Below are 25005 nucleotides of genomic sequence, written 5' to 3' on the forward strand. Positions count from 1 at the left end.
GACAGCCTTTCATCTGCGGTTCGGTTAGCCGGGGGGGGTCCCTGGCACTGAGGGGGGGAGGCAGCCCTTCACGGCATCCCCTCCTCCTCCCTTTGGAACGATCGTTCTCCTCGAATACGTCTCTGATACCAAATATAGACTTTGAGAGCGAGGTGCGAGCAATGGTGGAAAGCGTTTTCAACTGAAGCTTCTGCTCCTTATGGTTAGACATACCTCTGTGGAAGGCGGACAGCTGTAAACTTAAATCTTCCTTATGTGGCTGCTCTTACGTTGTTCTCCGCTGTCCTATTAAGAGCTGCAGTTTTAACAGAGTGGGCTGTTCTTCGTAGGGGATCTCCTGGCAAGTTTTTCTATCTTGCAAGCACTGAACTGTGCTCTGCAGAAGCCTGGATGTTTTTTCTCGAACTTGCACAAAGCACTCACCTCTGAAAGATCCGTATTGAGTATCTTGAGCTTTCATTTTCAGAAAGGATTAGATTAGTGGATGCAAATGTGGACGCAGAGCTAATCTCTATGCTCAGTATTGTAAAGTGGCTAAGACTTTATGGGATGTGTTTTTCTGTAATTGGTAACTGCTATTGTAAAATGTAGGACAAATATTTAAGGAAAACTTTGAAAATAGTAGGCTGAGTCATTCTGTGAAAAGAAATATCAAAGCTGGTATGCTAATAAACCAGATTCTTGATTACTAGCATGCTGTCTACAGTTGTGGGACTGGCCTGAAAAAGTAACACCTTTTATTTTAAGCTTTCTATGTATGAGAAAAGGAAGCTGTTAACAGTTGGATTCTTAAAGCTTGTTTTTTGGGAGTCCAGACAGAGTTTGAATTGCAATGAAATACTTGCGCCTTTGTGAGGCTGGAACATGATTAAATATGAATATTTGGTGCAAGGGATTTGTTGCTAACTTGTAGGGTTTTTTTACCTCAGACTGTTTATTTTGAGGTAGGCCTTCATTTTATGCTTTATGACGAGTTAGAAAGTTACTGCCTTGTCTATTTCTTTTTACATAAAGCTTGTTACTTGTAGATGCTGAATCACTAATAGTTAAGCCATTTTAAAGCTGTTTTGAGCAACTTATAAATTTATGATGTCTAGGTTAAAAAAAAAAAGACAAACAAACCCAAAACAATAACCCTCAGTTTTGAAGTGCCTTTGCAATTTTAACAGTAACATTTGGAGACACTTGAGTAAGCTGAATATTTGTGTCTTCTAAAACACTACAATAAGATAAGCAGAGTTCTCCAGAAAGTTTTGGAATTTAAACAAATTTTTTCCCTGGTTTTCAGGCTTCTCTTTTGTTTCTGAATTCATTTGGCTTTAAAGTAAAGCTTTGTCTGTGGGTACTCAAGCTGGATGGGTGAGAGCATTTCAGGGATCTGTCAAAAGATAATGCCGAATAGCAAACCTGTGACCAGTTGAAAGTAGCATGTGAATTTTGAAAGGAATTGGTCACCTCACTAGCCTTTCAGACCTAAAGAAAACCTAGTTTTAATGGCCTAATTTTAAAGCCAAGTGGAAAAGATGTAGAATGCTGTATTTGGAAGGTAAGATGTAAGTAAAATAGAGTGTGAATGTCAGACCAAAACTTGCTGTCCAGAATGCTTCTATATGAAGAGGCCTATAAGGAGAATCATAGAAAATTGAGATGCAGATGGAAGTGTAGCAGCTTAGTTGAAGTACGTGTTTTATGACCCAAATTTTTGCACTAGTTGCTGCCTTGTATTTGTGCTAATATTGGGGGTAGGGGAGTAAAATGACATCTAACGGTGTTCACTTTTTTGTTGGATGGCAAATAGTAAGTGCTCTGAAGTTGACAAACTTCCTTGAAACCTTGATATTATTTCGTTAAGTGGCTGTAGCCACACTGTAACTGATGATCTTTTGTCAAATTTAGTCTCTCCACTGATACCCAGAACTGTGAGTTAAAGGAGAAATTTGAAACTTGTTTTGAAACTGCTTTCCTGACTGCCTCCACTTTTGAGTATTTGCCCTTGCTAGCTTTCCAGTTTCTGTATCCATCAACACTTGCTAACTACCTTGTGTACCAAATCATGCTGCAGTTTTCTTGAAACAGCTTAATAAAAAGAGCTGAAAAATGAGGCTCAATGTGTGCACTGAATGCCATCCAATATGCTGAAATGGATTTTTGTTTGTCACTCGCCTCAGAGGTTGCACAGATGAGAATGTGAAAGAACAGAAAGCATTCATTTAATTTGTATTTTAATTAAGAGGGTTAAATTAATAAAAATGGTACTAGAAAGATTTATAGTCTGCGAAATATACAGAGTCTAGCTTGATGATGTGATTTCTAAATAAAATGGTGCTGTCAACCGAAGCGCAATTTTTTTTTTCATGATATGCATTATATACGAAGAATGTACATGAACTATTTTGTACATAACTAGCATGAATGGTATTAGACATGGTGTCATTGTCACACAGAGAAGAGCTGGTCATCTTTTTGGTTTATGTCTTCATATATCTGGCTGCATTCTCTAGGATCAGTACAGCTTACTGGTGGGTTGTTAGTTCTGTCTGGCATTGGTTTAATAATACAGCTCTTGCGATGTGTAAGAGCAAATCTTTGTGAGATGCTGTTAAAACACCATCAACTGTCTTACAGCTGAAATAGGACAGGCTGTAGGCTGATTATGTACACAGAGGGGGAGGACTGGATAGGCCAGCAGATATTTATTTTTTTCAGGACTCCCTAAAGGACTTTTTTTTCCCCAAAGGCAATCAGAGCAGGAAAGTAAAGTCTCTCATGCGAGAAGTCCAGAGTACCTTTTCAACTGAAAGATGCTCCATTTAAAAATAAACAGCAAACTGATGAGAGTAAAATATTCTGAACTTAGCCTGCTTGGTATCCCTTGGATGGGAACGACATACCTATGTCTCCTCAAAAAGTATGAAAGCTACCTGTTAATGGGTGTGGAGTTTCGCACTGTAGCCTGAAATAGATTAGTGCTGAGAGACCTCCCATGAATGTAAGTGATTAAAACTTGGTTATCTTCATACATATTGTGGGTTTGCTTGTTCAGCTCTAGTGTTTGTACAGTCATGTTTCTCTATTAAGGTTGGGTTTACTTCTGATCAATATCAGGAATAGTTCTGGGTTCTATTTTATGGAGGATATGATGAGCTTGGAAAAGAGCAAGGAGAAATTATTTTGAGGATCTAATGTGAAAAAGGGCTTTAGTTAACGATTTACACTTACTAGCTTTAATTTAAGATGGAATTCCAGAAATGGTTGCGTTCCAACAGCTACCTGTGCTGTGAGAGGAGGAACTGCATTAGAGTAGCAAATTAGTAGCAAATGCATGACTGTCCATTGTATTGATTTAGTTGGTATGGTTTTAGCATTGTTACTTTGGAAACTAGTTTTGTTGCAATGTGATCTCTCATCCATGTTAATCTCTTCCATTTGCTCAGCTTGGGTAATAAAAGTAGTAGCTACTAAAAGCAGAATTAACTACTTTCCTGTAGCATCTGCTAAGTCAGGGAGTCTGTCTAAGGTATTTTCTGCAGATAGGCTTAATTGCAGGGTTCTCCTGTATCTGTTCAATTCCTTGTCTCGAAAAAGTTCTGCAAAGTGCATGCAGCAATTGTAGCATCAGCATGGTGGGACTGATGCACTTGCTCTTCAATGCTCTACTTCTCTAGATTGTTGCACAAAGCGGCATTTAGAGGGTTATTTGGTAAACAGTTTGCATTAGAGTGGAATCTCTCCTAGTAGTGCTCTGGCCTTCATCTCACTCTTCCTGTATCATCCATCTCTTCTGTCACATGCTCGTTTCTGGCTGTCTCCTGAATTAGACTTTCACCAGTAATTTTATCTCCCCCTAACTAATTGTGTCTGGAGTCATCTTGCTCTACAGATTTTTTTTAAATGATTCTTATTAAAAGTAGTTTCTTATGGAGCTCTTCCTGTCTGCCAGCCTCCTGCTGTCAATGGAATAGCTGAATCGAGGTATGAAAACAGATGTAAGTTTGGGGCCAAAAATAGTGAAAAGAAACTTGTAATAAAATGCATGTTAATGTGCATACTAGATTCTATTTAATTCTTAAGATTTAAGGATCAAGTGCTCAGATTAGGAGATAGTAAAATTAAGGCATTCTTTTGCAACTGTAGTTAATTTCTAATAAACATTCTTTATGTGATTGTTAAAGCTGATGCTCTGGAGTACAGAAACAGCATTTTGCCCACAAGATTTACTTTGAGATGTCAGGGTACAAGGTGATAGTGATAAGGGGATGTTTTACTTAAACATTTACATAACAGATTAGAACCCTAAGTGGACATAGCAAAAAATTACTAAGCAGAGAAGATAATTGGTATTTATAGACTTTGTATGGTCTTAAAGTTTGGGATGATTCCTGCTTTAGAGTTACTTTGTGTGATTTAAGAGGCATAATAGCAAATTCTAAAAAAAAAAATCTTGGTTTTGGTGCTTTTCGTCCTGGCTATCTGCAGTAATACTGAACACTTGCATCTGAAACTACAGACAACTGCTTATTCCACTGAATTTATTCAGTTTATATTTTTCTGTCATTTTGCAATAAAGAGTATCAGTGTGACGATGGGCTTTCCTGTGATGTACTTCCCGGAGTTGTTAAAGAATAACGTATCTGGAATATTCAAATGTTCAGCTGTATTAGTTTATGATCAAGTGCTCCGCTGTCCTAGGCAATCTCATGCCCTTTGTCTGCTGGTTTGCTGTATAGTAACATCATAGATTTTTTATTTTTTTTTTTTTTTTTGTACAGCAGGAGATACAGCTGTGTTACACAGGATGTGCTCTAGAACTCTGGGTCTTGGGGCTGCAGGAGATTCTTGATGGAAAAACTTTCATAAAATGTTAAAGTGGTCAAAACATTTATTTTTCCATAACTTGTTCTTGGAAACAGTGAAATCATTCGGGCTGAAGCTTCCTAGAAAAAAACTGTGGAAAAATGTTTACCATGGCAATGAGTCTATGTAATAGCTTTGGCAAAGCTGTGAGTTTTACAGGAAGTGTTGGAGTTGTGTTCAGGTGGTGTTGCACCTGTGCAATTTGCAAACATTGTCTTCCAAGGAAAAACCGTTATTGGCCATCACCTATCTGAGGACTATTAAAACAACCAGGTATTTCCTTACACTTGAAAGAGATTACTGGTTCGGGTGTATGTATGCATGTTGGAATCTGATGGCCAGTATGAAGTACTGCTTTAAAATAGCCTTTACTAGCTGCTCTAGGTAGTACTATCACTTTCATCTGCATCAGGTGAGGAACAATGTCAACTCTGCTATTAACTTCCATGCAAAACTTACTTGATCCAGAAGCCTTTTGGTTTGATAGTGGGCTATTACAGTTGGTAAACAACTGCTTGATGTAAGGGTGAAGGCTTTGGACAGTATCATCTCAACTTTCATAGTGTCCCAAGAATCCCCTGGTTTAGAGGTATTGAGTTTACAGCATTGAGTGCGAAATGAGAGACATGGAAGATGTGACAATATCAGTGTGGTCTTATAGATGACTACAAGATATTGTTACCTGCCTGTGACTGCTTTGCTGAGCATTACCAGGCTTGAGTAGAAAGACTATAGTCCTTTCCTCAAGAAACCTAGGTGGTGATCTGCAATGTTCTATCTGATAGACCTCTCCAGTGCCCTTTGTATACAGGGAGGAAAGTATAGATGAAGTAAAAATATTGTTCTGGTAGTTTGATGACCTCAGCTGTTAAATTTGGCTGCCATGGTCAAGTCAGTGCTCTTGGAAAACTTAGTGCCTTGGGGCATGACTGAGTACTAAACGAGGGTGACTTGGTTTAAACTGAAGTAATGCCAGTGTGACAAGAGTGATAGTGGAATATTTGCATAAATTGGCTCAATCTAGCTGTTGCTAAACAATCATAAGAAATGTTTCTGCTTACTAATCATCTGCAACAGAAGTGACTCCTTTAAGATAGGACTTTTTGTAATGTGTACTGTGTTTTCAGTAACATGAGGGTGGATGATGACACAGGGCTTTGTCTGTGGAGCCTTTCTTTAAGTCGGGTCACTTACATCAGCACTGCTTTTATTAGGAGCTTGCTCTTTGGGTAGCACTTAAGCTGTCTGCAGTCACTTTATTGATAAGAATATTTTGACTTCCAGAACTTAGAACTATACTGGCATTGCATGGGCTTGAGAGGGAAGTAGGTAAGTCAGAAACATCTTAAGGAATGTAGCATTTCCAATGTAAGTGGGGGAATTGATGGTACCATTTTTCGTAACAGTTCTTGCATCTTGAAAAGAAAGTATCTCTCCATGCTGAGACTGTTTGCCTTTGGATGCATGTTGTGGTGGGCTTTACTGTGGCTCTTCTATGAGCAGAGAAGACTGACAAAAGGAAAATCTGGGAGTTTAGGGGAAAATCCTTCTGTGGAAGGATTGCACCAATGACCGGTCTAGCATAGAGCCAAAGCAGTTTAATGCAAATAAGAGCATAACTGTATTAGAGCAAAGTTGAATTTGACTTTTAAGTGTCCAGCTTGGCATCTAGACAGAGCTTTGGAAAGCTTAAATAACCCTGTCCTTCTAAGAGTAAGCTACATCTGAGAGGTTTTTGAATGGGATATGGATATCTTCAAGGTAGCTTTCAAATAATTTTTGAATAAATTTAACTTGTTTTTTAGATTTTTTTTTTGCTCCCCTACTGAATTTTATATGGATTTTGTTGTTTTATGTGAACCAGTTTGGTAAACTTGCCAATTTTGACTGTGGCAGAAGTTAAATGGTGCTCCTGCATTTTGACTAAAAAGCAACTTTCATATGCTGTAGACCAGTGATTTTATTTGTGATGTGATTTTTTTTTTTTTTTTCTTCCACCTTTACAGTGGTTTTTAAAGGTTGGGTTTTTGTTTGTGTTTTGTGGGGTTTTTTTGTTTGTTTTTTGGGGGTTTTTTTTGAGAAGTATTTGCTTTTCTTTGTGTATTGTGACTGAGTATTTAGTTCTGACACTGGGTGTTTTAAGAAACAAATAAAACTTTTTTTTTTCCCCCTACCATTTTCCTTACACTGGAGTATTCTTTTCTGTTGCTTGGTTTGATTGAACTTCTACTGATGTAAATAAAGACTACAGAGGAAGAAGATACTGAGGTGCTGGAGGAGGGAGCAAACTGGGATAGGCATAGAGAAGGGCCATTCATGAGACCAAGAATATAGAACTTGTATTAAAGGAGGAAACTAAAAGGCTTTGCTCATTTAGATTAGTAAAAGGAAAGCCAAGAACGAATAACACTGTATGTATGAAAACATCCTGTAAAGGGTGGGAAGGGGGTAAACACCAAGAAGGAAAATTAACTGAAGAACAACGTTGGCACAAGAACAAATGGATATAAACTCTTCCTGTATAAGCTTTGAAATAGTATTCTAAGTTCCAGCATTGTTACTGTAGGAGTGAATTTGTAGGATAGACTTCTAATGCTCTGAATCACTTCAGGATGGATCGAGATCACTCAGTGAAAGGGATTGTGTGCTTGCCTTTAATAGAAGACTCCTGAGTGCCACAGTGCAAAGGGTGGATGCTTTGCTCTACACAAGCAGTTATGTGTATCTCTCCTTCCATAGTCTTGCTTGAATTCCCAAATTGTTGAATTACCAAATGTTTGGGTCAATTCCTTTTAAAAAAATCGAACAAACAAACAAAACACCCACCCCCAAAAACAAAGCAAAAACCCCAACCAAACAAAAAACCCCAGCAGTGTTCTGTATGGACATCGTATGATTTCAGAGGAAGATCAGCTTTGGATGAAGTTGCAGCTTATCTGTGGTATAGGGAATGGATCAATAGAACTTCTAAAATAGGTACGAGAAAAATTAATCCAAATGTACTGTCCCGAATGTATGTTGGATCTCACCTACTTTAGTTAGGAAACTGCTAATTATTTTTCTGTATAGCTTCAAGCTATGCCTGGCATTAGGCAAATCTCTTAAGTGGTATTATTAAAACAGAACACTTCATAATCTGTTAAAGTGTTCATACAGATTCATAAATTCTAAGAAGAAATTGTAATAATAGCTATTTAGAAAATGTTGGCATGCATGGGGGGAGGAAGAAATGTGTAAGGGGAGACTAGAGAAAAATGAAAATGTAAACACTGAATTATTAAAAAGCTTGAAGTTAAGATACAGTAAATAGTAATTCAGGATTTGAGATGAACAGTTTATCAGACCTGATAAAATTGTTTCTCCAGCAAGCATAGTCCAAAGTCCTTAAGACTTAAGCCTAAAAATTTATTTCTTCCTTAAAGCATTATATAAATGTTGCTTTGAGTTTAGATTGTTAGTCTTCAGTGAAAGGTCTCCTAAATATTAAATACTAGCCCTGTTGAGTAAGGATATGACTGTGGCTTGTGATGCTGTGTACTCATTTTGAAAATGCTTGTCTTGTGAATAATATTTTGGTTAAGCTGCTTGTTTAAGTTTGTTCTTAAAACTAATTCCTAAAAGACTTAAATGGCTATCTCTTTTCTAAAGTGTGTGCAAACTGTGTACATAGTAGGACTTATGCTTGCTTTAAAGAAATAGCAAAAGTTCAAATTGTTTACCAATCTTCCAGTAACTAAGGATACAAGCTGGTTTATTTTTTCATTAATTGTTAATTAAAGCTTCCTTGAATCGAACTCTCCAGCGTATGCCTGCTGATACTAATATTCAGAGGCTTAATACCATTTTTAGTTTCTTGTGCTTTGTGGCCTGTGTCTCGCAATCTTGAAGAGCATGCCTGCATTCCAGACAGGCGACATCTTAAATTAGATCTTTGTTTGGGATGCTTAGGGAAAAATCATAATGCTTGTTGTGAAGGGAAGATCTTGAACATGTTTTAGAAAATTGTTCAGGTCAACTTATTGGTGGTGAAAATCTTAAAAGCATGATTAGTTTACAAGCCGAAGTTGCTACCTTTATTCACAAAACCACAGTGATGTAGCTTTCCTCAAAGTACAAATCTTAATTCTGACTAAAAGTTAAGTGATAGTGGGCTGTTTCAGAAGTATTCATTGGACTTCTGATACTGTTTACCAGTTGGTCCCTAAACAAGGCAGCCCTTACTTGTAAACAAGTTTCTCTGCCTGCCTGGACAAGAAACATCATTTACTACGATTAGCTCTGGAATGTGAAGTTTCTTAAGCTGCCCATCGCTTCTTTTGTCTGCCTCAAACCTCATGTAATCATTTGCTCATCCACACTGCCAGTGGAGAGGTACAGTAAAAAAGAACTGTTAACTTCTCAGCCGATTACTAGGATTTACTAACTCCAAAAATGGGAAACAAAATTCAGTGCAGGATTTTGAAGTGTACTATGAATACAAGAAAGGTTGAAACAGTCAGATCTTTAATTGTTTCAGGCAGCTATTTGTATTAGCTAAGACTTGTAAGAGAAAACTACTACTGAAGTTTGAAGAAGTGGAGGTATTTAAGCCTTAAAACCAGAAAACTAGATCTTTTGAAGTATTGTCAGGAACTAATAACCTTTTTTGTTCTTCATTAAAGCAGGATGTGCTTATGCAGTTGTGGATACTTGTCTCATTCCGTGTTTAGGATCTTTAAAGGAGTCTTTACAGTGTCCTAAGGTTGCTTGCTTTGTTCTCTCTAAACAGCTTCTGGAATGTGTTAATAGCACTCTTAACAACTGGGGTGGTTTTTTTTTTTGTTTGCTTATTATTTTGTTGAAGCAAGCTGTGCCTTTTCTTCCCTACTTATGCTTATAACAAAGGAAATCAGATAGTTCTCTTTCAGTCGTAGTGATATTCAGTCACTCCCCTAATTTTCACTCATCCAACTTGAGTGCTCCTTTCAGATTCTGATATTCTCTGAAAGATCCTATTATTTCCAAACCACTCATGAAATCAGTTTGTAGATATAGTGAGGATTAAAGTCTTGCAACAATTTCTAACTGTTCTGCAAACTCTTTGAAGCATGTTCTCTTCCTGTTTGGAAGATCAGTAAGGAGAATGCTGGATAAAATGAAGCCCTGATTCTCTTGAGACTCTTGCGATGTTTTCCCTGTGAAATATCAAGCTACTGGTAAAAGCTCTTCGAGAGTGACCTGTAGAAGGCTAAAGACATGTAGCATGATTTTGCATGACATTCTGCACAAGCTGATTTGCTTAAGACGGACCTCACAAATGTTCAAACTTTGAGAAGAGTTTGACATATCTTGTTAAAAACACAGTTGTCATACAGTCTTGCAAAACCACTGGAGAAAAAAAAAAGACATCTTACTAGTTTTGCTGCAGCTAGGATTGCGTGTTATGCAGCTCCCTTGTGGTGATTCTGCTGTATCTCTTCTCCATGTAGCAGTATCCAAGCTTGCTTTGAAATCAGTGTTTCAGGTGTACTGTGGATTTTTTAAATTATTTTTTGTTCACCCTATTTTTTTCACCCAGTTGATCATTTTATCCTGAGTAAAATCTGATTAGGCTGAACTGTTCCACACAACCATATTGGCTTTATTCTTTGCTTTTGATGAGCTTATTTTGTAGGTGCTTACAAATAACACTGGTTTTAATAACTTGCTTTGATACACACCTAAGAATTTGACTGGTTTTGAATTTGTTTGGCTCTCCATTTGACTGGTACTGTATCTTCTCCTTCATGAACTTGCAGAGTTCAGGAATGGTTGTTTTTAACTAGGGTGATGACTCTTGTTTACACATGTAATAACCTGATGGCTCTGCTTCAAGCAACTCCTTGTGACAAGGGGAGAGAACATCTCAATTACCTTAATGATCTAAAGCGACTGAACAGTTGCACAAACACTAGAAATCAAAAGACATACTAAAAGGTGTGCAAAAAAATGTAGATTAAAGCAATCCTGAATGTTATGTTTGAAAGCGTAAAGCAATTATGAATATAATTGTTGAACTGAAATGTCTTAAGATGTGTTATAGTTTCTTCTAGCTTGTCACAATTATTAGAAATGTTTGACCTTTATCTGAAGACTCAAGCAACAACACAGTGTGTACTTCTGTACTCACTTTTATTTACCTGCTAATATAGCTATTCTCCCCTTTGTTTTGTGTACCTCTAAACCCTCTCTTCCTATTTGTAGGATGAGGTAGTTAGCAGGGTAGTGCTGACTTACTCTGTTGTCCCTGTGTACTCATGCTTCTTAAAATCCTACTCTTCCTTGTCATGTCCTGTATTCATGTTGTAATATGTAATTGAATTAATCTTGGATCACTGAAGAAGCTTCTGATACTGATCTCTAGATACAAAGAAGTGATAGGAAGTGTATTGGAGTATCTTACATCTGTGAACTTACTGTGATCTTTCTTTAGCTGCCAGCTCATGCATTCCTCTAGATCCGGGTGAGAAATGTTCAATCTGCAACATCCACATCATATAGCCTGTGGCTGCATGAATAATACTACTGTGTAACTTTAATGTGTGGTCTGCCAGGATTTTTTTAAAGCTCTTTGCAGCTTTCAGAAACGAAAAAGAAAAATATCTTGTATCTGTCACTACATCCTCTCTTTTTGCTTCCTTGCATTTGAAATCCCTTCAGCTTATGATAGTCAACTACTATCACTGTCTTCATATTCCTTCCTGTGCATTAGAGTTTAAACTTGTCTGTGTTTCTCCTTTCTAAAATTGGAAGTAGTCCTTTGATAGCTTTGGTTGCTGTCTCTGCAAAGTTGTGTCAAGCATGTTCTAAAAACTTAATGACAATTTAGCTTGTGCCACTTAGAGCAGGCATCCTTGTGACCATCTCTTCCCACTTTTCCCATCTTTTTTTTACCAGTCAGTCTTACCCTGTGACTGATTCATGGGTGGTTATTTTGTTAGGATATTTTTGCTGAGAAAACTTTCCTCTTGAATAAACTGAAATCAAATGATAAGGTACACATCACTTCTTTTTTTCTGTGCTTGTCCTTCTTAAACTACGTTAGTATTCTTCTCCTACCCAGTCTGACATTGATTCAATTCCTGGTGTATTGTCTCTCATCCACTGTTTTCAGTGTTCTCGGCTCTTTGGCAGACAACTCAGCAGACTGAAAAGTCATGCCCTCTTACTGCATTATTCTGTGACAAAATTGCTGTTTCTTGTTCTTCTCTCCCAGTCCCTCAGTTCCCATGCTTTTCAGAGGATATATCATGTACATTTTAATTTGCCTGTGTATCGCTCAAACCTATGTAAAATCTTAACAAATTAGTCTTATTTCTGTTACAGGAGGTAGGTTGAAGTGAAGATGTTGCTCATGACACAGCAGCATGCTGTACACAGCATAGTACTGGATTCTTATTCAGAATCTGCTTCTTGTCTGTCCCTTAGATGAGCAATGCTGGTAAAATCCTACCTGAACATTCGATTCATGGAACATTGTTGAATCCCCACTTCTTCATTCAGATGGCTGCATTTCCCTTCAAAGTCATGTTTCAGGGGTTGTTGGTGAGCTTGTAGAGACATCTGAGGAATAGTTTGGTTCTTACTATGTTGTGTCATTGTTGCTTTTGGACTGGGTTAACTACATCCTTTCTGGATGTTTTTTCAGCTCTATTAGAGGAGGTGTGTTAATGACTTGCACTAGAACTACTGTTGCTGGCATTGTTAAAGTGAGAGAGGTTATCATGGATATTAAGGAACTCATTCAGTAAGTTCAGACAGGGGCGAACAGAAACTTTATAGCCAGTTTTGGTGACAACTCTCAGATAAAAATGCAAGCAGAACAATTTACAAGGTTAATGACCTCTTTTACCTGTTCTGTACTATGCCAAGTGTTTTCTATAACAGTAGGGACAGAGGGTAACTCACACGGGCTTATTTATGTGATTAGTCACCCTTGTGTCTTCTGGCACCATTTGACATAGTGAAGCTGATCTAATGTTTGGCTGCCACAGCAAGGGTAGTGTCCTTATACTGTATAGCTTCTAGTGTAAGGAAAGGGCAGGAATAATCTACTTGCCACATGGCTACATATTGGGAGCTGAACAGACCTATAACTGGCACTATCAGGAAGCCAGTAACGTTACAAATTCAGCTTTTCCAGCCAACTTGTGGAACAGTTCTGTATAAATCCAGAAGCCATGTGAGGGAGAGAATGGAACCATGCAGCCAGTACAAAGGGATCAGTCAGTGGTTGCTGCAGTTGTGCTGTGCTGCTGCTTATGCTGCTGTGGAGCCACATATTTAGACCTGGCCTTTGAAAAGGTGAAGTTATCTTGTATTTGCTGACAAAGGAGGATTGGCTAGAAATGTGAAAAATTTCTCTTTTAAATTGCAGCTTAAACCAGATGTATGTGGACAACTCTCCTATTCCCATTTTCACTGTGAGGATAAGGTTGTCTAAGTTCTTTTGTTTCTATATTAACAAAAGGCTTAATTATTTTACTTAAGTGGTATAAGAATCGTATAGAGTGGTTTTGTTGGTATAACACCTCTTTTAGTAAAGTTTATCAATGTAATTATACCAATAAACCATCTAACGTGTTTCTGTTGGATTAGTTCTGTAGTAAACATTGGGATGAAAAATGTCTTTTGTCTTTGTAACATTTTAATTCTTTAGCATCTGAAATGTGATACTCAGTGTATTACTTGACTTTTAAAATAGGAGTGTGACTTGTAGTAACATAAAGTACAGGTATGTGTGTGTGCAGTAACTGAAAAAAATGTTTTTTTGTGGTAACTAGGTTATTTAGTACATGTGAGAATATCACAAAACCACATTTCTATTCCCTTTCCTACTTCCTTTTATCCACCATCTGAACTGGCCAAGGGAAGATGGTTATGCTAATAGTAGTCAGGCTGAAGAGTATAGTGTTGGGTGCTGGGAGTGCTTAGCTCCTGCTGCTGTAAGAATAAGCTTTTAAAGTTGCCGTTTCCCAGACTCTGATTAAAAATCAGGGAGAATGGTGAAATTCTTGTGTATATATGTGGTTTCTGTCTTCCTCTAAGTTCTTCACCATGCTAGACAGCTGGTAATATTTCTTATGTACTGCTATCAGCTGTTTTTTTTCCCTGCTTTGTAAAGGTCTTTTAAAATTTGCCAGTTAACTTCACAGTAACCTTAGAAATGTCAGTTACACAAACAATTGTTGAGGTCCATAAGAAGGATTCTTCATGTTCTTCAAATGTTTGAGCATTACTAGAGCTCACATCTCTCAATCTAACCATGAGGAGCGGGGTAGTATACAGAGCTGCAGCAGCATGATTGTGGTCTATGATGAAATTAACTCTTTAAAGCAGATCAGAGAAAGCTTTCTCTGAGGAACCCTATGTCTTCCTTTCAAATGTTCCTGCGACCACAGACTAAACTTGAAATGTGACAGGATACATCCAGTGCAGAAATGCAAGGAACATAGTGTAGCTATGTATATAATAAGAAAGCCCATGATGTTATATTAAAATTAGGAAGCATGTATGGTACAGGATCTTGTTGTTGGGCCAATCCACTATGAGCATAGCACAGAAATATGGTCTGTGGATTGAAGTAAACACTTCTGAGGAACTTTCTGTAGGTTTTTATCTTGCAAGATTTGGAAGCTTTTCAGTATGTGTTGACCATGTGTGTTACTGCATGTTCCTGTTCTCCATCTGCAGGCGCTTCTTTTTTCTTTTCTTCTTTTGAAGGCCTTGATATTCTGAGGGGAAAGCTACAGTAGAAAAGCACCTTGCATGGTGGCAAAGGTATGAGTCGAACTGAAGGTATCTGTTCAGTGTATCTCTTGAGGAAATGGCTTCAGTAATGCTGTAGAAGTTTCCCTTTCATTTATGAGGAGTATTCAGATGACAGTTCTACCTTAGAGCTCTCTAAATAGACAATTATACTTAGTACCAAGTCCCGCTGCAATCTCTGAGTCAGTATCACTGAATAGTTAATCTGTTAAAAAAAAAAAAACCAAACCAAAACTGTGATGTTTTTGTAAATAATACTTACTGCCTGAAATAAAAAGTTAAAGAATGTCTCATGTTACAGCAAAGGTAGGTGAAAGGGATTTAAAAAAAAATCATTCGGTCTGAAGTAATAAGTTTTGGGAGTACAGTGACAGAAATACAAATAGATTTGCCTTCAATTCTTTAAAGGATCTCTACATGTAGGAATAAATACTGATGCAGAGAGAGCATTTACTCTGTAAAAGGCTGTATGATGAGGCTCTCAAGGTGTTAAACTGTCCAAAAAAAAAAATCTTGTAACCTTTCAGGTGACTTCTGTTTGTGCTCTGTTAAAAATTGCAGAAAACATCACTGAGGATTTGTTTGGGTTTTTTTCCCTTCACTCATGACTTGAGGAAAGGGGGTGCCCGTGGAGAAAGTCCACTTGCAAGATAACTTTCATATGAATCTTCAAGAAATAAGTTTTAATGAGTGAACACCCACATGGGAATACACATTCAACTGATTTATTAGTGGACTCTTCTCCCCTGATCTTGCTCAGCGTTAAGATGCCTCCTGCTGGGAATCTTGTCTGTCTGTGAGCCAACTAACTTCCAGATCATGAGCTGTAGAAAGCTGAGGTTTGGCTGGAGGGAGTGTCCTAAGTCTTGGTCTAGACCCAACCTAAGGCATCAAATATATTCCATAACGCTTATCTGCAACTGCGTTTGCCTTGCCAGGACAATCATAATTTGTCTAGTGCCTTTCCATCTTCCCACTCCTTGCAAGAGTTGTTGCAACAGCAGTATGAGAAAGTCATACATCAGGCATCTGACCAAGGGAGAAGGAATACAATTGACAGGAATCTCAAGGACAGATGGTGCTTGTCATAGCTGGTGACTCCAGTTCAGCTTCTGAGAAGGACAACTCACTTAGGAAGTCCTTAATCTCAGAAGTTGGGCTGTAACATGTAGTCCTTGTCCTAAACTGTGTCGTACTGATGCACCACAAAGGAGATCTTAAGCATTAAGTTAGTGTAACTGGGGCTTCTGCAAAAGAGGCTTCTTATGCAAATCTGATTTTGGATAGCTCAGTCAGTTCCTCAAGCAGGATCGGGGATTTTGTCACCTCTTGTTCATGTAGTACAGCATTGTCATGTTGACCTCTGAATATGTTAATTGACTTTATGGTGAAAGAATGGCCAGTATATATAAATAACCCCTGAATGCTGGGCGGGTGATCCCCTATGCAGATCAGAGATGACCTGCAGAAACTGAGTGAGATTAAGTCAAGCTGAAAGGCATCTGTTCTTGTCCATCTGAAGGGAGTACCACTTTGCAGGTACTGGGTAAGACTGCAGAAACTTATTTGTAGCCAGAAAGGACAAGTATTTCTTGGAAAAACAAGTAAGACTGGAACTAGAAAATAGGTAATAAAGTAGAAATATCTTCATGGAGATTAAGGTGATTTTATTTCATTATTTGTATTTGCAGCGCAGTGGTGGTTGGACACAACCGAAAACAGTAAGTTTGTCCCCTGGAGGGGGGATAGAGGATCTGTAAAGAAGCCTATGCATCCACTTGTGCTGTGAAGGAAAGATGGGTGTGAGTGCACCCCCTGAGGTGTGTTAAACATTCAATTTGAGACCTCTCCTTTTGAGCAGCTGTATATACATAATGCGCATGCAATAGCTGTGCCATGAATTAGGATACAGCATCTGTTTAGTAATCCCAAGTATTTGAAGGTGTTAGAAGGTCTTAAATATCCTTTCCCACAGATGCTTGATGAAGTCATGTAGGACATAAGAGTTCAATCAGTGCTGCTTATGTTTTGCGTGTTTAGTTAGTAATTAATAAAGCAGTGCATTATACTTATTTATAGTGCAGGAGAAATAAGCCTCAGTTCAAGCTAGACAATTGGATCCTTGGAAACTCTAGCAAGATCTGAATTAGCTATTTATATGGGTGTTAAATGGTGTTCACAGATAAAAATATTCGGAAGCATGAAATAGCTAATTGTAACTTTCCAGTGTCCATTTGGGAAGCAGCTGCTTTTGTGGTGCCTCTTCTGAGTTGGAAGTCAGTGTAGGGTGAGCTAGCACCTAACTTATCCCATGTACCCTAAGTGGGTGAGGATTGTTTGGAGAGTGAGAGTATATGGTGAGAGGAAGGTTTATAGGCACACCTATAGTGTGCTGGTCAATACAGAGTGGCTGCTAGTAACAGCCTTACCTGATTAAACTTGGCAACATGTCCTGCTTCACAGTTGCTGTGCTTGCTGTAGTGATACCAACAATTATGTAAGTTGGTAAGACTGTATTGAGCAGTGATGTGCTCTAAGAGTGTAAATTTTTTCTCAGCTAAAAATAGTTGGTTGTTTTGTAGCTTATCAACTGTTTGAGGTGTTCTATGCTTGTTTCTACCTGTAGTATATTTAATTGTATGTAAAGTCACAATGCTACATATTCAATAGGAAGTACAGATTCAGACTTAGAATAGTAACTTCCTTGGGTGCACATGCTTGTAGTAGTTTCTGGGTACTTGGTGAAGGTTTTGGAGAACCTCTGTTTCAGTCAGCATGGGGAATGGACTTGGTCTGCCGGTGGTTTAGAACTGTTGGACCACTGTCTTGCTTGCTGCAGCAATTGGAATGTTTCTAGTGAAAGAGGCAGGAGGTAAAATTGGGAGAATTTATTTTTTTCCTGTTCCATAGGTTGACTGTGGTAGTTTTTGTAGTGCTGGGGAAAGACATGACAGTGCAGTATCTCTCTAATAGCTACTCATCATGTTAGTAGCCAGTCTTATTTACTGGTGAATTGTCTTACCATTTGAAATGCAGTTCTTATGTGCTGTCCCATGGAAAAAGAAGAGATTAAAATAAATGAGGACTCTGATATTGCACAAAGCGGCTGTGATTTGTGATTGTAGAAGCAACCTTAACTTCCTAAAGACCAGAATTCTTGGTATGTCATCTAAATTTTCTTGTAGTATTGTTCTTGATACTTAGTGTCTCATTGCCCTGCCCCTTCTATTTTGTATGTTTTAAAAAACAACAACAAAACAACCCAATAAACACCACCACCACCCCCCAACAGCTCACTGTAATCGCAGGGTCATTAAATTAATCTTGTACAGAGAGTAGATGTTTATGCTATTGCGGAGGTTAGAGGATAAGATGCTAGTATATTATGGAGTTATATAAAGGTTTCTCTGTCACCTTTTTCACCTCTTCTATACATGCCCTTGATGAGTCAGTTCTAGTTCCCCTTTGGGATCATCTCCTAAAGGTTAATTCCTACCATCATTGTCCAAGTCTGTCTGCCTAGTCCTTTGCCCATCAGTTTGCTCATATGGTTTTCTAATGTCTTACCAATTTTTCTTAGCTCCTGCTATTTTCACTTCTGGTCCTGGCCTTTGAAGGAACATAAATCCAGCAATTTATTGTTTTTTTTTCTTTAGAGGAGCAAGAGTTGGAGATGGAGGAGTTGCTTAGTATGTAGAAGAGACTGCCTGTATCCTAGAGTGGCCTCTTGAAGGGGAGGTCCAGCTTTGATTCTGTGGATTCAGACTAAAGAAGCTGTGCTGTTCCACTGTGGAAGTGACAAAGAATTTGTCCAGTGCTAGATGATTGATTTTGAGCAAATCTAGTGAACATGGATTTTGAGGTTTTTAGCTTCATGAAGTTCTTCAGTGATCACTAGGTATTTCAAAGTTTTCCCGGTTTTTCTCTTTTTGTCCGTACTCTTCAGAAGTTTAATGTCTGATTAAGTTTCTGTACATTATTACAGGGTCTAAAAGGTGCATATCTGATGGAGGGGTTAACCTTGACTAAGTTCTAGGTACCTGCTGTAAAGAATGGAGGGACAAACTGCTTAAAAAAAAAAAAGTTAACCTGAGCAGACCTGAAGAACTAATGGATATGTGTTTAAACTCTTACAAATGCAAAGTAGATTTAAGTTAATATGGACTGGATTGCATGTCCTCGCTACAGACATGCCACACTGAGGCTATTCCAACCAAGTGGATACTAACACTGTTTTTATAAATAAAGTGTTGGATTTGTGATGCTGTATGTGAAGTAGCTTCAAGAGAACGGAACTGATTGTATAACTTGCCTGCTGCTGCTTTAGAAAATACAAAATTATTATGAGAAAAGTGGACTGGACAGACATGAGTTTTGAGAAATATTAATTTAAGAAGGAGCTTGAGTTGGTCAAGCCTAAATAACTGGAGTTCAGATGCATATTCCAAGAATTTGCTGTTAGAAAAAGATATTTTTAAAAAAATATAACTCTTCAGTATGGAGGTCCTTTCTCATCAAGGAAGAACAATGCATTTTGTCGTTGTTCTATTTAATTTGAAAGATGAGTCTGAAATGCAAGATGCAGCACTGTAACTGTCCAGATCTGAAAGTGTGAATTTGAGTTTTGCTTTAGGGTTGTCCTTCTGCAGTGGTGTTCAGTTTTGATATGGCATGTTTTTTACTTTTTTAAAGGTTACTTAAATAAAACAACATAATGTTTTTACTTACAGCACTTGAAGAATCGGAAAGTGACATTTATGTGAGATTCATGAGGTCACACAAGTGTTATGACATTGTTCCAACAAGCTCTAAGCTTGTTGTTTTCGACACTACGCTACAAGTGAGTATTCTCCTTTCAGTCTGCCTTTGCTTGCAGTTAATTTTCTTTAAATGAGTGTTTCCTGAGCGTTAAATTAAATTTGATGTCTTGAAGAGAAATTCTCCCATAATGTTTTGCTTTGACTATACAAAACCATATTGTTTCAACTGTATCTTTCATGTTTTACTAGAGGAGGTGCTGGAAGAGGACTTCCTAGCAGAATGGAAAGAATGGATATAATTTGTTTTGCAGTTGAAATCACTATCTAAAAAACTTTCAGATGAGCCCAAACTTCTATTGGCTTCTTCATGGCTAATCAGAACTTAAATAAAGACATTTTACATAAAGATCCCTGTGCAATAGCTAAAGAGTATCCAGGTGTTTTGAGCCTATTCCCACTATATTGGTAAGATAATTTAGGACTAAAATGGATGGCTTAATTATGCAAATTACTACATTCTCCAGAAAATTTTTGTTTTCGGGTTCTTATTTTGCTTTTAATCAGTAAATCATCTGCTAGGCTCTTGGCTCTGTCTGAAGAGTTTGTTTGCCAAAAGAAGGCATTAGCTGCCTGCTATAGAAACAGACTAATCTGTTCTGCAGTGTGGTAGAAAGCTGTGGCTTTCTTTTTGTTTCCTGGATTTTGCAATTGGTGTTGTTTGGCTTGCTTTTGGGTGTTTTGGGTTTTTTTTTTTTGGTTTCGATATGTTTGTCCTTTTAAAGATCCTCCTATTCTGGGTTAACTAAGCCCATTAAGTAATTTTGGAATGTACTGCTCAGACTTCAGCTTTCCAGTCAGAAGCAATCATATAACAGATACTTATTTCCAAAATGTTCACAGAACCATCTTGTGTATCAGATAATCATATATAATGTTAGATTGAGTGCTATGATGTAAAAGTTGGAAAGCCTACACTGCACAACAAGGCAAAGGAAAGGAGTGGATCAAGAGCACTGCACGCATATTTAATCTGATTGTACAATGACCAACAACATCCTTCTTGAGTTCTGCAGCATTACTCAAAGCACTGGAACTTCAGTACTGCTCAGTACTGGACTTTCCCAATTATCCAGGTATCTCACTAGTGAGGGAGTTTCCTTCATCTCTTGACTTAGACTCTGAGCACACTAAAGCTTCCGTGTGTTGCTTCTGATAACTTGGCTGGAGTCCTTAAAGGTAAGTATCCTATCCAGTACTAATGTTAAAATTTGAGCAGGGCTATGGTTTAAGATTACTGGTGTGCCAGAGGATCTCCTGCTGCTAACTGATCTGGTAGCCAAGAAGGCACTGCTGAACTTAACAGTTGGTCACCAGTGTCTCATGTCAGATTATTTCCTCCTATACCCAGAAAGCCAGGCTTCTACTGGAAACTCTTTATCCTTAAGCACCTTGTTATCAATGGAACAGTCACTTTCAATTCCCTAGGGTTATTCCATGTGCTTTACTGGATGCAGTATTTTGGAGTGTAAAGACACCCAATTGTGATGATGGAAAAAGGTGGCATGTAGTCTTAGAGAAAGAGTTTTCAAGCATAGACATCACTCCTACAGAGTTTAAATGTTCACCTTGTTGATTTTCTTTGCACTTCTTGACTGTTGTGATGTAGTCTTTCAACTGCATCTGTTCTTGAATTTCACCAGTCACATGGACTCTGATTGTGCAAGCACTGTAAACTCTAATGAAGAGTACCTGTTAAATTTAGAAATAATACTAATGAATACTGTTTGCCACATTCCTTTTCAGAGATGTCTTTCTCTGTCTCTCAGAAGCTTGCTTCTTTGGGGGCATGATTGTGGTGACTTTTCCACCATCTCAGAGGGGAAGAGAAGTACTGCAGCTTTTCCTTTCTTCTGCTCCTAAGAGAGAATGGTTGTCAACTTTGGACTAAAATCAAATTTGGGATGGTAGTCTTCACTGACGCTTTCAGCCCTTCTAAAAGACTTTTAGCTTCCTTTTAATTCTAGGGGACATTTATTCTTGTATTATGAGATAATCTGTTGGGAATTAGTACCTGCAGCTTGTTGGCATGACCTATAACCTGTTGAGTTCTCTCAGCTGTCAGTGGTCACCTGGGTCAAAGGCTTGAGCTTGGTCACTGCTGCAGTTGGAAAGATGAATTTTCTTTATTCCATGAACCAGTTAATCTTGGGGCCATTGGGACAGTTCACCCATTCCTTTTGGATTCCCCAGATCTCTTGATGAATTACATAAAATCATGCCAGATACCAGTTTTCATTGCTGTGTTGAGATAATGCTATTAATGTAAAGAAGCTAAGAGTTTCATCTCCAGTTGGTAAACCAGTGTGAAGTAATACTTGGAGAAGCAGAGTGTGGGTGAGTGAACCTTGTGAATTTTCACCATTAAGGAATTGCCAGGTAACTTAATGGTGATGGAAAAACTTTCACCAACACTTCACCAAAATCCCTGTCTTATTTGGGATCCATAATGATGGTCATGGGTTACAATTGAAGAAAAACAAGGCATACCTTGGTTTATGATCATGGGATCATATTCTTAGTCTGGTTCTCCAGGTATTTGAAAGCAGTGGTGGTAGAAGGGGTGTCTGTAGTTACTCATTCAGATTCTAATATATGACAACTGTGGACAATATTTTGAACCTGGATTACTAGTGAGGAAGTTGAGGTTTTTTTTTCTCCAAACTGCATTTTTTGGACTTTCCACCATTACATTTATTCCCAGTTGCATTGCTCTTTAATTTATACAGTCATAAAATTATTGTAAAGCAGTAGTCCTCTTCCAGCATTGGCACTGTCTTCCAACTTCTAGGTTTAGCAAAGCCAGTGAATTACACTGTTGTTTAAGAGAATATTTAACAGGTTGATCTGAGTGTTCATCCTGGGCTACACTGCTAATAGGTCTTCCAAAAACCTTTCTACAGTATTTCCATTTGTAGTTCTTTACCTGGCACCTTGTATTAATGTTCTACCTTATGTACCTTCAGAACACATTATATTTCTTCAACTTCATCAGTGTGGCTGGTGCACATACATGTCTGGAATATAAAAATAGAACATCTTTTTTTTTAACAGCTGAAGTAGTATGTGGTGGAGAATGTACCTAATAAGGGTAGTCTAACAAAAGCTTATAAAATGTTTTTTATGTTTTAAGTTTAAACATATAAATCATTTGTTTTCCAGTACTTCAGCACTTTATGTATAGAGTTCTTACTTTGAAAACATAGTATGCAGCTTTGTGAAACATTCAGCATCTGTGATATTTGTTTTTCCTGGATCTGTTTCCTACCTACAACAGTGTTTATACTAGTTCTTAAAAAACCAAAACTAAACTAAAAAAACCCCATGCCTGGTACCTTGAAAGAGTTTTCCAGGTTTGATTTGAATCCAGGTTTTTAATAATGCTAGAGCTAAAAAGGAGCATACAAGAGCTCACTTTTTGCCTCCTTTAATATAAGCTAGTAGCAATTATTGGAAGAACTAAAAATTTATCTGCAATACATTCTAATGGCATCCTTTGAAAGATTCTGTTGTTGGATTTTTGATTATAGTATCCCACCTCCCTCTACTGGTCAGCAATCACAGCACATGTCACGTGTTTCTTTCCTGGAAAATTATTCATGAGATACTGTGGAAAGTATTCTAAAACTGTTGTTAGCGGTGGGAAAACTGGAGATGTTAACTTATATATTGTGGCACAAGTCATACTGCTGAAGAAACATCTGTTCATAAAAGTAAATGTTTAGTCTCAATGTCTTTGAGGGATTTAGTGTAAAGATTTGTAAGGAATCTTGTTTTAACTCTGAATAACGGAGGAGATGGTAAGATGCCATTACATTGGAAAGAGTAAGAAGGCCTTAGCAGAAATAGTACCTAAAAAGGAGTAGGAATGGTCTGACGGTCTCTTCATCCTGCTTATTTGTCAGTCAGAGGGCATGGGGGCCTCTTGATTACAGCAGCTACCTAACATCTTGCTGCTGCTAGTGCTAGCACACCAGTCTGATCTTGTGTCAAGAATACACCTGTGCAACTAGTACTTACATTTGGCTATTGTGAAAACAGTGGTATATCTCATGCACTTCTGTTAAGCATCGGATTGTAAGGTAAGGGAGAACTGCGCTGTGCTTCAGCTGGAGAATGTGTCACTTGACCCAGATTTGAGCAATGTCTATATTAAATAAATAAAATGTACTGAGCCAAGGTTTGCTTACCTGCCTGATGCCAACTGGCACAGCTCAGTTTGCCTTTGTATAGCTTAGCTTATATTTCCCCTGAAACAGAGTGTCTGCATCTAGTCTGCCTACCTGAAATGGTCCTTAGCCCGTACTGAACTCTGAGAATGGAAGATACTGTCTGTGAGAGTGCTAACTGGCACAGTTCTCTTGATTTAAACTGACAGTGAACTGTTCTTTCACCCTTCTCATTTACTAATATAGACGTTAGCCTGTAGAGTATCTGCTCCTCATAAATATTTATAAAATCATTGCACTCCCCTTCAGTGCTGTGGCTTTCCCCTGCCTGTGACCCATGAATACTCCTTTTTCATTACAAGCTTCAGCCTTTTGCTTTTCCAAGAGGAGATACTATCTTTGCTTGACACATATTAAAGAGACTTTTTAAAGTCTGATCTGACCAGGAAGGGAGTCAAGAGACAATTAGATGTTATGAGTTATCCTGTGAAGTTTGGCTTTGTGGATGGTGGGGAGGCTAGGCGAGTTGCAACACTGTGCAGCTCTTAGTCGATCAGCTGTCATTCTTCTCTTGCACATCTCCCAAGATGGAAGCAACAGGAGAACAAGCACTTCAAAGCCCCTTTGTGGGTGTTAGGAGGTTTGTCCCCTGAAGGGATACTCTGTGAATGACCATTCACTGCTTCATTCTAATTATTCAGTAAATGGATCTGGATTAGCTTTATAATAGACTCCAGGAAAACACTGAACTGAATGCAGATTTGCTGGTTACCAGCTTGTGTCTTTAGCACAGTATTTGAGTACAGGTGTTAATGCACTTGTTACATTCAGATCTGTTTCGACTTTCTGTTTGTTGGCTTTAACATGTATCAGGTACATACAGTGACACAGCAGTCCAGTCTTTTCCTTCAAAACTGATATTAGTACTTAGAAGGAAAATAGGAATTTTAGTAATTCCTATATTAAATTCAAATGTCAACAAAATATAGCACTTTGTTCACATTCTATCAGTCGCATTATTTCTGTCCGTCTGACAATCTACTAATGTAACTTTACTTTTTTCCTTGTTACTGTAGTTTGACTTTGTGATGTTTTCTTTAGAGACCAGCTCATTTTCCTTCCCATCCTGAATCTATTTGTAAATTTTTTAAGGAAATGGCTCTTAGTTTATAGCAGTCTCTGAAGCTCAGCTCTATAATCTTACTTAAGGTCAGATTTTTGTCTGACCTTTAAACAAATTGATTAATTTGTTTTTACTTTGCCCAGCCTACATAAAGATGAGAAGAATTAGCTTATCTTGTAGCACAGAGCAATTAACCTTCCAAGAGGAATGTAAAAGGTAAGTATAAGACAGGAGTCCCCACTCAGTATCAAGCATC

General features: G+C 38.0%; 1 protein-coding gene across 1 annotated transcript in view; it reads left to right on the forward strand.

The window, feature by feature from the left end:
• PRKAG2 (protein kinase AMP-activated non-catalytic subunit gamma 2) overlaps positions 1-25005 on the forward strand; it is a 221201-nt gene that overhangs the window by 169090 nt on the left and 27106 nt on the right. The window contains exon 5 of the mRNA XM_026843521.1: positions 19367-19480. Coding sequence (XP_026699322.1) covers positions 19367-19480 — 114 coding nt within the window. The remainder of the gene's footprint in view (positions 1-19366; positions 19481-25005) is intronic.

Source organism: Athene cunicularia, assembly GCF_003259725.1.
Source record: "Athene cunicularia isolate RWA chromosome 2 unlocalized genomic scaffold, athCun1 chr2_part1, whole genome shotgun sequence".
In the NCBI taxonomy this organism is placed as follows: domain Eukaryota; kingdom Metazoa; phylum Chordata; class Aves; order Strigiformes; family Strigidae; genus Athene; species Athene cunicularia.